This window comes from Loa loa (assembly GCF_000183805.2).
Source record: "Loa loa unplaced genomic scaffold supercont3.1, whole genome shotgun sequence".
In the NCBI taxonomy this organism is placed as follows: Eukaryota; Metazoa; Nematoda; class Chromadorea; order Rhabditida; family Onchocercidae; genus Loa; species Loa loa.
The window spans coordinates 1,065,680-1,081,131 of NW_018108181.1; the positions used below are offsets into that span (position 1 = coordinate 1,065,680).

At 34.0% G+C, this 15,452-nt stretch overlaps 4 protein-coding genes across 4 annotated transcripts; 3 read left to right on the forward strand and 1 right to left on the reverse strand.

The window, feature by feature from the left end:
* Window positions 1–205: 205 nt before the first annotated feature.
* On the forward strand, window positions 206–2,913 carry LOAG_00253 (hypothetical protein; the record flags this gene model as incomplete). The annotated part of the gene is made up of 9 exons (XM_020445388.1): window positions 206–277; window positions 614–757; window positions 1,018–1,241; window positions 1,342–1,495; window positions 1,588–1,746; window positions 1,870–1,992; window positions 2,172–2,297; window positions 2,368–2,610; window positions 2,776–2,913. The coding sequence occupies 9 exons, from the start codon at window positions 206–208 to the stop codon at window positions 2,911–2,913; spliced, it is 1,383 nt and encodes a 460-aa protein (XP_020304149.1).
* An 873-nt stretch (window positions 2,914–3,786) lies between these two features.
* On the forward strand, window positions 3,787–6,918 carry LOAG_00254 (CMGC/GSK protein kinase; the record flags this gene model as incomplete). The annotated part of the gene is made up of 11 exons (XM_020445389.1): window positions 3,787–3,843; window positions 4,004–4,158; window positions 4,566–4,665; window positions 4,825–4,959; window positions 5,045–5,137; window positions 5,224–5,326; window positions 5,568–5,653; window positions 5,718–5,813; window positions 6,209–6,244; window positions 6,424–6,554; window positions 6,807–6,918. 11 exons carry the CDS (start codon window positions 3,787–3,789, stop codon window positions 6,910–6,912), a joined length of 1,098 nt encoding a protein of 365 aa, XP_020304150.1. The 3' UTR covers window positions 6,913–6,918.
* A 1,007-nt stretch (window positions 6,919–7,925) lies between these two features.
* On the reverse strand, window positions 7,926–8,609 carry LOAG_00255 (hypothetical protein; the record flags this gene model as incomplete). Its single annotated transcript, XM_003135795.1, has 2 exons — window positions 7,926–8,142; window positions 8,419–8,609. 2 exons carry the CDS (start codon window positions 8,607–8,609, stop codon window positions 7,926–7,928), a joined length of 408 nt encoding a protein of 135 aa, XP_003135843.1.
* A 5,565-nt stretch (window positions 8,610–14,174) lies between these two features.
* LOAG_16364 (hypothetical protein) lies at window positions 14,175–14,965 on the forward strand (the record flags this gene model as incomplete). The annotated part of the gene is made up of 2 exons (XM_020449017.1): window positions 14,175–14,265; window positions 14,634–14,965. 2 exons carry the CDS (start codon window positions 14,175–14,177, stop codon window positions 14,963–14,965), a joined length of 423 nt encoding a protein of 140 aa, XP_020307566.1.
* Window positions 14,966–15,452: the final 487 nt, after the last annotated feature.

The following is a 15,452-nucleotide window of genomic DNA, read 5'->3' on the forward strand; positions in this document are numbered from 1 at the left end:
AGAATAAAATAGTTAGGAATGATTCCAGCTTTATTAGTTTATTTTATCGTCTGATATTGGCAGCCGGCAGTGTCACGTACTCTGCTTCCTTTATCTTATAATTTCGACGGATCACTGTCAATTAAAGTAAAGCAGCCATAGGTGCAGAGCAGTTGCGTTTCCAGATATCGTTTGAAATTATTGCAAAGAGAACTGAAGTAAAGCGATGGCTACAGGCGTTACAGCGGAAACGTTGGACAAAATGATAGCTGTACTAGAAGAAATGGGTACCAAAAAAGTAAATCAGTTTGACCTAATCAGATTGAAGACTTCATCCTTGATTGGATGTTGTCGAATCTGGAGTTTTTAGAGAATAATAATCAGTACTGCTTCAATGCATAGTGTGCGCGCTTCTCTCTCGTAATAGTGGTTCATTATACAGTCCTTTTTTGTTTGTCGCCTGATTAGATGCCAAATTTTCTTTTGCTTTGAAACTGTACTAAAATAGATATTTTGCTCATTATCCGCATTAATTAGCGACGTTCCAAATCAATGCAATTCATTTTCATAGCTGATTGATGTGCAGACACATAGCTATCAAAGAGTCGCATGGGAGAGGAATAAAAATCTTCAGGGGATTCAAATGAATCAAAAAATAACGTTGGAAGAAATATTGGCATTAATGTCCACTGCTGGGCTAATTATGATGGAAGAAGGTTCACTGGTTGAAGTTGAAGTGCCAATCAAAGTTGTTGGCGATATCCATGGGCAGTATGAAGTGAGGAAACTGATGATTTTTCGCACTTACAGGCTCCTCTCGGGAGTAGGGTAGGTATATGTATATATGATGAAATTCAAAATGAGATGAAAATGTTGTGCTTTCAAGACTTTTACGGAGAACACATATTTCAAAAACTGGAAAAAAGAGGGATTAAAAGCTGAATTTGTTCATCGCTCATCCACTCGATCTCATATCTTGAACCTTGAACAGTCTGAATCATAAGTTTAATGCTGCTAAACTTGAAATATAAAATACAGGACATGCATAAACTATTTGGAGTGATCGGTAGAGTACCGGAAGTGAAAATGATTTTCTTGGGAGATTATATCGATCGCGGGCCGCAATCGATTGAAACAATGATTTATCTGCTGTGTTTGAAAGTGAAATATCGAGATCGCATTTTTTTGCTTCGAGGGAACCACGAGACCCCAGCAGTAAATCGTATATACGGCTTCTACAACGAATGTGCGCTTAAATATGGGTGAGCCATTTAACGGCTTAAACTGCAAGTGTTTTGAAACATTTTTACCATTGTGTTGAGAATTTTATAAGTCTTTTGAAATAATAGAAAAATGCTTTAGCGTTGGCTTATGGTGGGATTTCCAGTCATTTTTCAACCGTATGCCTATGGCTGGACTTATCTCTAAACGTGTTCTTTGCATGCATGGTGGCCTATCACCGCATCTTACCAGTCTCGAGCAAATCCGCCAAATTAAACGCCCTTGCGAACCGCTGGTAAGTGTTCAGCTGCATTTGAAATGTTTTTAGTACATATGAGGTTCTTCTATTATTTGTTAATTGAATGTAGTTTGCAAATCATACTTTAGGATCGTGGATTGCTGATCGATTTGGTTTGGTCAGACCCAACAAATAAAGGAGATGGATGGTTCTACTCTCCACGCGGTCTCAGTTATTCATTCGGTAAAGGTGCTTTGCTTGCCGCTTGCAAACTGTTAAAAATTGACCTTGTCATCCGAGCCCATCAGGTAACATTTTTTTTTTAGACATGAAACAGATAAGGAGAGGGATATAAATATGACATACTGAAATATTTCAAGCAACGAATCTTGCCGAAAATTTGTCTAACAACTAACCAAGAAAGTTTTTAGGTCGTACAAGACGGATACGAATTGATGGTCGGTAAAAAGTTGATCACGATATTCTCTGCCCCAAATTATGCGGGACAGTTCAATAACGCAGGTGCTGTTGTTTGCATCGACGACGACTTGCAGGTTTATTAAAATCTTAAATCAACTGATGAAATATTTGTCCAAATTGGGTGTTAAGCAAGTTAGCAATGTCAAATTGCTAGACTCCGGCAGTCTATTTCGTGTCCATTCGAGTAAATTTTTTTTGAAAAATTCAGCCATCCCTGTCACGGTTATAAGCATTGAAATATCAGAATTTCCAGGTCACGTTCCAACAACTTCGCGTTCCTCCAGGTCCGACTTGCGTACGGTCCTGTCCAGAAGTAGCTTGTGCTCCTGGGCAGGCCCTTACTCTACCGCAGATTAAACAGGCAGCAGTCGCAGCTCAGGTAGACCATACCAATAACATTCATCCAATCTGAAGCGGCTTATAAAGAGCGAAATTTGAAATTTTTTCAGACAAAAACCGTTGAGTCGAAGGTGAGGGAAGTGAAAGAAGGAGAGAAAGATAAGAAAGGGGAAAATAACAAGAAGGAAGGGGAAAAAGAAGGGAAAAAGGAAAACGGCAATAAGGATACGGAGAAGAAAAATGAAGAGAAGAAAAAGGAAGGCGAAAAGGAGGAGGATAAAAAGACTACTCAAAATAAGGAGGATGCTAAACATGGAGGGAACAGTGAAGAGGAGGAAAAAAGTACAGAGAAGGTTAGCAACATAGTAGGGAGTTCAAGTTAGATGATGGAATGTGAGCATAAGGTCTTCCCCAATTCCCAGATTGTCCACACACCCTAAGCAATGTGCTAAACATGGATCAAATCCTGCTTTGAGAATGCCCCTCTCGGTTTCTTCCTGCAATTTTCTCGTTATCAGTGTGATGGAAAATGTCCACTGTTGTCCACCGAAAATGTCCACACTCATCAATGTCCACTGTTAGGTCAAGCTAAGATTGATCATTCTGGTTATTGCGGCTCATGGACTGCCTTCAATAAATCCCATAAATTTGGTTAGCGCTTGTAATTGAAATGTTAATCTATTTCAGAAATAAATCATGGACAGGGAACTTATGGTACCATCCCCATTTGAAATATCAAATTTCATGCTAGAAATTCATCGCTATCTATTTGGATCTCTTAATTCTCACTTTTTCCATCTTATCCTTCGGAATACGTAAAAGCTGCTTGTGCAAGTGATTCTTTATTTGTTCCCACAGAATACTGTCTCATTGGTTAATATTATCTTCACCATTGATCCTAGCAAAATTGCGTTCAAATACTAATGAGCAGTGAGTTCAAAATAAAAGTTATATGATAAATAATAAGGTGTAAATTTGTCTTCGATGGCTTATACGAAAGATCTTCATTGGCTTCACAGACACTGGTTTTGATTCCTAAATTAAGTTAAACAAAAATATGACCATCATCCATTCGATAATATTCTTGTCGATAGCTTACTTTTGTCATTTTGGTATCTATTGCACCTAAACAAAACAACCAACTTTTTTTTGGTCTGTATCTAAATAAGCAATTTTAGATCTGCCATTGTATTTCGTCTTCCAAATAATCTCTTGCAGCATAATAATTAGTAATCAAAGAGTCTAATTTCATGGATAGTTTGAGCATATCCAGATAGAACTTGAAAAACTGGCAAATTCATCTTTATTCCAACTGGTCTGAAACTTTAATCCTAAATTTTAAAGCTTGGAAAATCATCACTTTACAGGAAATAAACAAAGTCTACATATTAAATTCACTGTTTACTATTAAATTCATATATATATACATATGTATATATTTATGCAAAATGATCGGGTAGTACTTAAATAGTAATCTCAGAGTCACCTGGTTATTTCGTTTATTTTTTTTTATCAGTAAGAGATAGCCAATGTCAGCAGCTTATGTGGTTAAACAGATTGCAGAAGAATTCGGAAAGCACGAAACGGTTTTAAATTACAGTTGCTTTGGTTGAAATTTGATAAAATTAGTAGCGATCAGTTTTAATTCCTCGCTCATATTTTATTTTATTTTTTTTAAGAAGTGCAATGGACCAAAAGAAGGGACAGTTTCCACCACTGATGAACATGATTAGGTGCATATTTTAGAATCAGGTGGAATTAGTAATGGAAAATCTTCATCTGTTCTCTAACGGAATTTTTTCAAATGTTTACAAGGGATTGCTCAGATACCCACAGCATCGATTGATAGCTGTTAAGAAGTCATGGTCAGATCAGAGTGAGCTAGTTTTTGGTTTGGAGGAGTAGGGTCGATTTTGTTGTTTATTCGACTGAAATGAAAAATGAGAAGTGTATCCAGCGCAATAACAATTATTGCTGTTCACAATAGAAGTGTGATCTTTGATTGATTTAATAAAAAGATAAAAAAACAAAATCACCAGCTTTTCGTCAAATATTCCAAAGCTGTCAAGTTTTATTGCACCTTCTTTCGGCATCTTTAATTCATTCCAAACACCTGTGTTCACTTCTTTCATGGTTTTTCACAGATCGTTCGAGTGATGTAAGAAAAGTCGCAAAAGTTTAAGTTGTTCTGTTGACTGCTTTTGCTAAGGTTCTCAGAAATCATCCTGCGGTATAAAGTTGGTAATTTCTAGTGAATTATTTAAATCCTCTTTAAAAAATTGGTTTTATAACTTCTAGCAAATCACAGATCAATGGAGGTGCAAATTTTAATGATGTTGAACCGTATGCATCACAAAAATATTGTTCAACTGTTGTATAAATTCAGCCAATCATATCCTGATCAAAAGGTCTGCTGCGAATTTGATACACATTTTAAATTGGTGACCTTCTCCGACAATATCCTTTTCTGTCATAAAGAACTTTAACAACTTTAATCGGTTATTTTGTGAAATAAAAATAATGATTTATCCATTTATTCGTTTTGCTGAATTGACTGGATCTTGCAGATATGTACGGCATTGGTGTTTGAATTTTTTCCAATGAATTTGTATGAGGTTCGGGAACGGTACGGTCCTCTAAGCATTTTGGATATCAAATTGTATATTTGGCAGTTATTCCGTGGACAAGCGCATTTGGAAAAAGTTTTTTTTTCGACGATTTATGAGGGAAATTTTTGGGAAATTCAAGAATCTCAGCTTATCATCTTAGGCGGAATTCTTATTGCAGAACAATGTCTGTCACAGAGACATAAAACCACAAAATTTGCTGGTAGATCATAAGAGTGGAATGCTTAAAATTACCGATTTTGGATCCTCAAAAGTTAGTTATTATGCAACCTTAAATAAAAGTAATTTTTTTACAAATATTTCGAACGTATCATCTGAATAGTATCATATTCTTTATAGATAATACATGACAAAGCAACGACATCACATCACTATCATGTGACCAGATATTATCGTGCACCAGAACTTATTTTGGGTTCTATTCGATACCGATGCGAAATTGGTTATGCTTCTCTCTTTTCCTTCCAGAAATTTTTATAGAATACTTCCACAACAGAGCCAGCATTGCTGATAAATTCCAGCCCAACAGCACTTATTTTACTTCCACATAAAATATTTTGAACTATCTTCTTAACTGAACAAAAGTAAAGATGAAAAGACCATCGTCTAGCCTGATGGTTTTTAACCTAATAGTTTACTCATATCAGCATGGCCTTCTCCTAAATATAATAAAATTTCTTTAGATCGATGGTCATGCGGTTGTGTATTCGGCGAACTTTTAAAAAACCACGTTCTATTTCCAGGACAAACTACCAACCAACAGCTTAGGGTTATTTTTTCCAATAAATTAACATACATTTCATAAAATTATCTTGCAATAGTTTCATTTACAGCTTGTGATCAACATTTTGGGATACCCGAGTCCGCGTGATATCGCAGCGATGCGAGTGACCAGTGAAGTTCTCCAAAGCGATGATTTTCGTGATGATGTTCGTTTCTTAATCTTCTGCAATACCTTCAAACTGATATAGTACAGATGTAATGTGTGAGACTCTTTTTACAAAGTTTTTAAGCAGAAGTTCACAAGGTCTGATCTGTTAGATCAAACCCTATTTCTTAATTTCGTTCGATTCTGAAGAATCTTAATAGTATCGGTTTTTATATGATACGACAATATGTGGGGCTGGGCACTTTATCCATTATCCTCATGTTTTCTTATTTGCAATTTAATCCCTTTTCCATTATTCAGTTCACATCTTCAATTTTGCCGAATTAATTTGTTTCATTTTTCAATTCAATTTGTGCCTTGGAAATTTATCAAGTTTGATTGATTTATTTTAGCATTATTCTATATCAAAATCTTTTTAACTAGACAAATTTTTAGATAATGAAGAAACCAAACCCTTCTGGTTTCAAAATGGTACGCTTTTTAAATTTCAAATCCACTCTTTACAAAAGTCAAGAGTTTGTAACATAAGAAATTATTCCAAAAATAATTACTTCCTGAGACAAATTATTTAACATTTGTAATTCTCATAATACATTTCAAATCCCTTTAGTTAATAAAACGCGCTGATCACAATGCATTAAATTTATTAGCACAAGTATTGGTATATAACCCGGTCAACCGCTTATCCGGTCCACGTTTTCTTGAAAACAGCTACTTCAGTGAATTATTCGATCCACACACTAAACGCAACGGACAACGCATTAAAGTCCTTTCTAAAAAAGTATCTTTATTTCTAATTTCACAATTCCTCCACTTCTTCATCTCTAAAATTAATTTTGCATCTAATAAATGATCAACTAAATTCAGATATGCGATATTTGAAAAATAGTGAACTGAAATAGAAAGCTTAATAGAAAGCTGAAAGATTATAAGTATTTGCAAAAGGAATCAAAAGATCAAATTTATATAATATCATTAATTTCGGTGTCGATCATTAATTCCCTAGATTCAAATCCACTTTATTGTCTTAAAGGATTTTGAATGTGCAGTTGCTGGTGACGAAGTGCTGTCGGAATCCATTACGACAGATACCAGTGAAATGCAAGTACTTCATATTATTCCATAATTTCATCGCCTAATCCCACGTCATATGGCTACCTGTTAGTTACACATCGAATTTGATGGATAGTTGAGATAGATTTGTATCAAAATTATTTACCGTTACTACACTAAGATACACATATACTTAAATTCATTTTAAAGCATGCCACTCTGATCTGATTACACTTCATTTCTCATTTAGTTTAATGTATTCGAACTTATTCCATCCATTAGTGAACTAAAACTTATCGATTTGTTTGAACAAAGCATTTCATTTCATTTCAATTTCATTGTATCTATCTACAACGACTCATATATATTGATATACTTATAAATAATATATCATATAATTCTGATATAATGCCCTTCTTTGAATTCTCAGCAAAATTGATAGTTTCTGTCTTTATATATAGAGAGTGTCTGTTGATCGGACTAACGTGTTAAAGTAAAGTCCGATCGACGGGTTTCTCTCTCGATATAATGACAAAAAATATAGCATAACATTTTAGTAATTATGAGGACTCTCACATTAACTTTGATAGACTAGTCATTTTTGAAAAAATGCAAAATCAACTTTTGTCATTATTTACAGATCGGATACTACCGAATAGAAAAGTAGAAAACATACCGAGTAGAAAACAATTCAACATTTGCTCAAAAAGCATAATTTTGCTGAAAATAAGTTGCGAATTTTGTCATTTTCGTAAAATTATGAAGTATAAACAATTCGAGAACTTTTAACAAACGAACATGATATCAATAAGCAGAATTGGATTCAAAACGCAAAAATCAATTTATGGTAGGTATTGATACTGTACTATTCTTGCAGTACAATACGATGCATAGTTTTCAGGTTATTGAGTAGAAAAAAAACGTTCTCATTTGTTCATTTAACATTTTGATTTTTAAATGAGAAGTATAGATTATTTAATCTGTGATAACTAATTAATCTGGACAACTTTGAGAAATGCACTACATATGCGAAATGTAATTTAATTTTAGTCCACGTACAAAAGGTTAGTATGGTAATTTTATCCCTCACCCATTTCATCTATAAACAGAAAATCTGGTCAGTTCGAATGATAAGAGGCGGATAATTGGAACGGTAGTACCATCGTTTATCAGTCATACAATATAAACTTTCACGTGGAAGACGCTTAAATCCCCTTATAGGAAAACGTTGAATTCTTTCATCCAATCTGTGTAACTGATGCACACCGTATGTTTTGTGTTTTGCGTCATCTTTGCTTGGATCCGCGTAATCATCACTAAAAAGTAAAATGAGGTTGCAACAACAATGGCTTTCTTACTTTCATATTTTTGACAAAGATTTCATGAAATTGCCGAAAATTTGAAACTTCGAAAGAGCTTACTACCGTTACTGAGCAACTTTACCAGACTCTTACCCTTGATTAGATTGAAGAAGGCTTTAGCATGTTCATTTGCGCCCCTCAGTAATGTTTCACTCTTTACAAATTAACTTTTCTTCGTGCTATTCCGCTGGTACGATATGATTGCTATGTGATCGAAACAGTACAACTTACTCCAATCGGATTCTGTCAATCATTCGTCCTTGCACTGCATGAAAACTGTGATTGCAAGCGAATTCAGCATGCAAACAATAACTGCCACGATGATACCATACTTTAGGGTTTACACAACGCAAGCCTTCTTTGAGAACTGTGCAATCGGGTAATTTGAACTTCGGACATGCATGACATGCTGCAATTATCATACCGTTCATCAGCATGACATAATAACAATTATTATCATACCTCTTCTACCACTGAATTCACTGGAACTTCATATTTACGGGTAAAGTGTGATCACGGATAATAGTTTTCCAAAGAGTAACAGAACTAAAGCTCCGATATTACTCTGAGTAATACCGGAGACCGTCTGGATGTACAGGTTTATTTCATTTGACCAGTATCATCCTTGTTTTGTTCGTCATATTCTTTGTACATTTCCTATATTGTCTTTGTTTCAGATCTTATCACATACCAAATTGAAATAACAAAGGGAAAGATTCAACCTTCATTTTTGTCCTTTTTTTGCGCGTAATATTGATACAAGTGATTGGTGGTGTTTAGTCCAGTAATAATATCCTCTAAATCGTTAATTATGGGTTTTGGTTTAAAGTCCAATTTTTGATCATAAAGACGTTTGGTATTTGGAAGGCATGTTTGGGAAATCCGTGTAATGCCGAGAATGAATAGAAATTGTAAAGTCAACATGCTTGAATGAATGTAAAATGTTAGGTATTGAAGTGAGGGAGGAGGATGATCAAGAAGAATGACGACGATTGATCTAGAGGAAGAGGTCACATTACAGGAGAGTTATTAATGAATCAATGAGAGGATAGTTCCAGCAAATGGGACAAAAAAGGGTCAAGTTAATGATGACCATTTTTTTTCGCATTGGAAGAGTTTTAACAACAAATTTAAATAAATTTAATCTTTAAAATTTCCAAAAATAAAAATATGGAGGATAGATAAAATCATTAAAAACGATTACGCAATTCGTCTCGCATTGATTAATATACCAAACGTCAGATACGAATTTAAATGGATGGATTTGAAGAAACTCATCATTCTGACTTTCAAATCCATATCGGTCTGATTGATATGACTTCATCTAATTAATACGGTACATAGCAATTCAAATATTCTCTGCTATAAATTCTCGCATTATTGATTATCTTTAAACTTGAATTGATCTTAAATTAATCAATTTTTTTAGCAAATGATGTATTTTCTCGATGAAAAGGAAAGGTAATATTATTTGAAACTTATTTGAAACAAAATAATCTTTCTACAGTAACACTCTGAGATTTACAAGTCTGCAACACAGCAACTGTAATCCATTCTTCTTGTTCTGTACAATTTTGCATAGATATCATTCGCAGACCTTCTTCTACTACGATAACCATCAATTTTAATATATTCTATCCAAAAATACAAATTGTATTCACTGCAAATATTCTGATGGAACTTTCAAGTGTCAAGTATTGGACGATATCAGAGTTGTAGGGAGTCGTTTGTAAGGAGTTGATTTTTAAATTTTAAAGAATTTCTTGCTAGAAAAATGAGCTTATTGCTGAGCTTCATCATGGAGATATTAAAAAAAAGAAAGAAGTATTACTCTGATAATAACAACCTAGGTTTCTGCATCCAAAGTTTCATTGATGTAACTTCTAGGCTAACGTTAATCAACCATTTGAAGATTTCCATCATGTAAGTGGCAACGATTCTTGAAATCCAATCAGTCATTCTTGAAGTAATATCAATCAACCAATTAATAATAATCGTCCTGAGCTTACCCGCCAACAGCGTTGCCATTTGTTTACTTTAGAATGCTTTTTTTCTTTAGGATACCGCGCAATCGTCGTAAATGATCGTAGGCTCGGAGCAGTCACGATTGATGAATATCAAACAGTTCGGTGGTTCGAACTTTCGGCATCGTTGACGTGCTGGTATCGTTTTTCCTACTATTAGTGTTTATTGACTATAACACGAAGTAATATGGAATCTTTCACAATTTCCAACTTGACTTTAGAAAAGTTATGTAATTTAAAGGATGTCTGAACTTTCTAATTCCACATAATTAAGGATTATATAGATGACAGTCGGTATTGCAATTTATTTCGAAACCTTTAATATTTCAAATAATTGAAAAGATGCAACTGTTTCTGCGATTAGAGAGGAGGACACTTCTAAGCGGGTTTATTATTTCCGGATGATATTACCCATTATGATCAACTGTGCCAGATCTCCTGAAACAAGATTGTAGAGTAATAGATGAAACAGTGCTATAAGATACCACCAAGCATTTGATATCGCAATTCGAAAAATCCTGTAAGCAATAGGTATTAGCTCTCTTGAGCTCTTGAACCTTAAGCCGATATATTGACATAGCAAGCTTTTGACCTAAGTCTCTACTTATGAGCAGGGATCGTTTTCAGAGCAATCTCTGTGTTTTGATCTAAAAGAGGAAGACCTGAAAGTTTTCAAGACTAAGATACATGTAAAATGAAAAGGAGTGTAAATTCTGTTAGAAAACGGAAAAGAAACGGATTGTGTAAAGATAGCATTTCTACAGTCAAAGAAGAGGGATACTTAGTGATCGGCGGATAGTAGGAGGACATCTGCTGACGACTACTTTTACGACGATTATATGAAGATCAATAGAGAGTGACCTAAGGTGCGAAAATTTTCATCTCAACGCATAATTCCAGTAATTTCTTTTTCTGCGGCCATTATGAAACAGATATTAAAAAAGGAAAACCCGTTTAATACTGACTGAAATTTTCATGTTTTCCGAAACTGTCCGAATCCTGGGTCCTTTTTTTTGATTGTTATCAGTTCCCTGACAATGTCTAGTGACAATTCTGTTCTTTTCCCAGCATCATTTATAGCTTTCGGTCATTTTCTAGTTTTTTTTTTTTGTATTTTATTATTTTTGGAAGACTTAAACAAGTTAATTAATGTACTGTTTATATATTTTTAATTTTTCCTCACATTTTGTTGAAACAAATTGAATATTTGATAAGGAATTATAGCAAATAAGATTATTCCTTTTTTTTTCTCCGATGATCGGTTTCAAAGATCGATCAGGCGAAAAAACAGCAGCATTCAGGATTGGTCACACAGTTCGATCAACTACTTTTTTTTTTACATGATATTCTTGAACGGAATCTTATCTGGTAATATCGCAGCATCGTAATTACCAATTTCCCAATTGTTCAGTGAGCTTTACTTCGGTACTCTCATCAATCTTTGTCACCATCAAAGATACCGTCCTTATTTCCTTCAACTCCATCGCCTAATCTAGAAATCATCTGTTTTTCCGTCATCCACAATTCCTAATCGAATACTTCCTTCCCTTAATCTAAGTAATTCCTAGTGACCTTCATAGAATATTATCCTTCGTTATTTCTTTGATAATAGCAAAGATTTTTAGTACTTTAGTGTACTTTTAACTTGTATCGTTTAGCATTAGAAGGTATGCATCCATTTGATATTTGTGTCTTCCGAGTTGGCAGGCAAGAGTGAGTAATCAACTAAATCCATCACATCTTTTTCCGCTAACATTGGCTAAGCTATCGGACAAGAGAAACTGTAGGTAAATATAATGCCGGATAAATTCCAACATTAAACTTCCCATTTATTGATTATTTTCTATAATTTTCTTTTAGGAATCGAATTCAATAGTAACGGGAAAGGAAGAGATAATCCAAACATGAATTCATTCATTCTTCGTCAGATGGAGAAGCTTTAGATAGAATGTATGAATCCCTTAAATATATTATAATTAGGTAAATTCAGTAATTGGTCTCTTCTTTATCTTTCTTGAATTTTCAGAAGCAATATTTATTTTAGAAAACTTCCTTTAAAGTGCTATCATCCAACGGATTACATTAATTAATTTTTAAAAATATCTCTTGCATCACTAGCAGTCCAGTGAATTAATTAGTTCCCTAACAGTCGCTTATTTCATTGCAATATCTCTTCACCTCTCCTGAACAAATGCCTTATTTTATTTCAAAACTTTCTAAATTGAAAAGTCATGTTTGATCATTTTCTACCAGCTTACTTATTCTGGTATGACTAAATCTTCTTTGTCACCTAAAGGAAAAAAGAGAAACAGCGATATTTGATAACGATTGTTTCTATTAAATATTACATAATACAGAAGATCAATTTCTGATATCCAACTCCACGTGTTTATTTAAGTCTTCAAATCCAATTTTCGAAAACGAAAGCCGAAGATGTTGAAGAAATGTAGTTGTCGGGAGTTTCTCCGAATGTAAAAATGATGTTGTCTATGGAACTAATATTAAAAATCATCTTAATAAGGTCAGAAATCACATATATACTTCTATTTTCAACTATTCCGAATTTGAGTATAGAAGTTAACCTAATACCCAGGCTCTATGGAGTGAATGTTGATTCAAATTTGGATAATGAGTTTTGATTTCTGCAGCCACATTTCTAAGATTTTCCAGATGAGGTAACACCGAGCTATTCCAATGCAAGGCTCTGTAATAGAAGTCTGAAACAATTTTTAAAATGTAACAACTGTTCCACAAAGGTAAATCTATCCTTCACAGGGAGGAAAGAAGGAGGATTACTTGCTAATCACTTCTCGATCCGCGTGCCTAACTTCCCCTCGTCTCTTTAGCTCGAGCTATCGTTATCAACAACCCCACCACAAGAAAAATTTTAAAAAAGCTAGATTTTCAATGCTGTGGTTACCGCATCTTTTAATTCCTCCTCTTCCTTATCACCACTATCATCTCTTTCAATCTTTTCGGTACTGCGAAAATTCCTGAAATCTTAGACTTCTTTGCTTAACCTTTCCACTCTCCCATTCGCCACCAAATTCTTCGTTTATAGATGCGTCTTCCTAAGCATGATGCTTTCTTCTCGAAAATATCTTCTCAACAGGTCTTTCCTGCTTCCATTATTTCTTATTTGACCCAAAAAACGCTGAATTTTTTTTCTTTTCATTAAATATTTGAATATGAATTAAACTTCACTATTTGTCGAAAGTTTTTCTTCATGTTTCATCATCATACTGCTGTTCATTTACTGCTTTGCACCTGTTCCAGAAAGTTTGATGATTGATTAGTACTTCTGGTTTAAATGAATGGTATCTTCCGAGAGTTGCTACAAAATAGAGATGAAGTGGGTTACAATAAACTTAAATAATAAGATCAGGGAAAATGATTTTTTATAAAATCAAATTTTCGATTTAATTCAAATTAAATGTAAATTAAAACTTTGAAGTTAGGAGCAAGCATTTTAAAACTAAAAAAAAAAAAAGAAAAACAAGGTAAAGAGTAATAAAATTGGAAGTTAGTCGTTCTTTTTCTCCCTACCTTTATTAAACATAATTATAGTAATCTTATAGGTTCTTCAGGTATTGTTTTAATTACTTACCTTTAAGAATCCCATAAACCAGAAAGGATTTGTGTCAGTCACTTCTTACAACTTACTGTATTTTTCATATTGCTCTTTTGCTCTTTCTTTCCTCCAATTCATTAAGAACACAAGCACCAATAATCATTCGATTTACATTTGCTGTAACTATGACTAATTTGGATTTGCACCGAACCGTTTGTCTTAAATATTTTGATAGAACAAATCTTAGGTCTAAAGTAAGATATCGATGGCTGGAATCAATTCAACAAGTAATATCGCTTTGGAATCCCATTGAATTACAGATAATGTTCAACAGTTACATGTGGAAATTAAATCTGCTATTGTTTGAAGTTAATTTGGTGCTAAGTGGGCCGATGCGACTTGGTGCAAACAACAATGTTGATTCAGTGGTTCTGGCCGATAGCGAAAAGGCTGTTATCATTGATACTTCCACCTCTTTTAGGGGTATTTCTTCAACAACTCACTAAAATTTAGTTGCGACATAACTTGGAAAGTAGAATAAAGCGGCGAAGGGGGGAAAAAGAGATGAAATACGAACATTTTCGATTTTTTAAGGCAAAATCTGAAGCATCTCTTCTAAATTAAACTTTTTTGTTTTGATTTTTTGATACTAATTTGGTGCTGATATAGTCGAAGTTAAAATAAAGCATTCCAAAATTGTTAACTTAATAAAATTTAATTCTAAAAGATGTAGAGAAATTGAGCTCTATCTCAATACGACAGATATGCAAAACTTCCGCTTTGAATTTGCATAAAAAGTCCAGTTTTCCGGAATGACTAGTTAAACAGTGGGCAGCCTGGATGAATTGCAGTAGAGCGACTGGATACACCAATTGAACGGATCGAAATACGGCTTATGGACGAGAACGCCACACAACCGGTTGTTATTGATATTCAGAAATCAGTGCAAAGTACACCAACTTCAAGTGATGAGGAAGGTGATAATTCAGTGGTCGAATCAGGTAGCTTGAACGAGAATAATGGAAACAAGAAGCGGAAAACAGAAGAACCAAAGTTGGCATCACTAGGAGGATTTGAACTTAAAGTGGAGCGAAAAGTGGAACAGCATATCGTCCCGAGGTCCGATCGTCGTTGGGACAATCATGATCGAATTAGCCATTTCGCAACCAGAATATGTAGATGATTTACCACCGATTGATATTGATGATGAGGTAAACTTTTTTTGAAATTCTTTTCGCCGCTAACAATTTAGCTAAAATCGCTAACACATTTCTTTTTTTTAAAAAAAAAATATTGGATGATAACACTTATATTTCGAAAGGATAAGAAAGTGTTAAAATAAGTAAAGGAAAGATTGTGAATCACAAATACAACAACTTATACGATAACAAAAATTATTTGAAATTTCTTATCTTACAGCTGTACAATTTAATAAATAAATGGCATCATCGTCCAGTCTAAAAATTCTCTTCAGTTGTTCTCATTATTTTCCCATTATCTAGTTTCATTGAAAGTAGAAACCACCAGTTACCGCCGATCTATTTCCAGAACTAATTAACATGAAATTGGCTCAGTTTAGAAAATTCTTATCCTACTAATTAGACTTGCATATTTTGGTATTCTATAATTTACCATCATATTCTCCATGGAGCACTTGCTTGGAACAATGT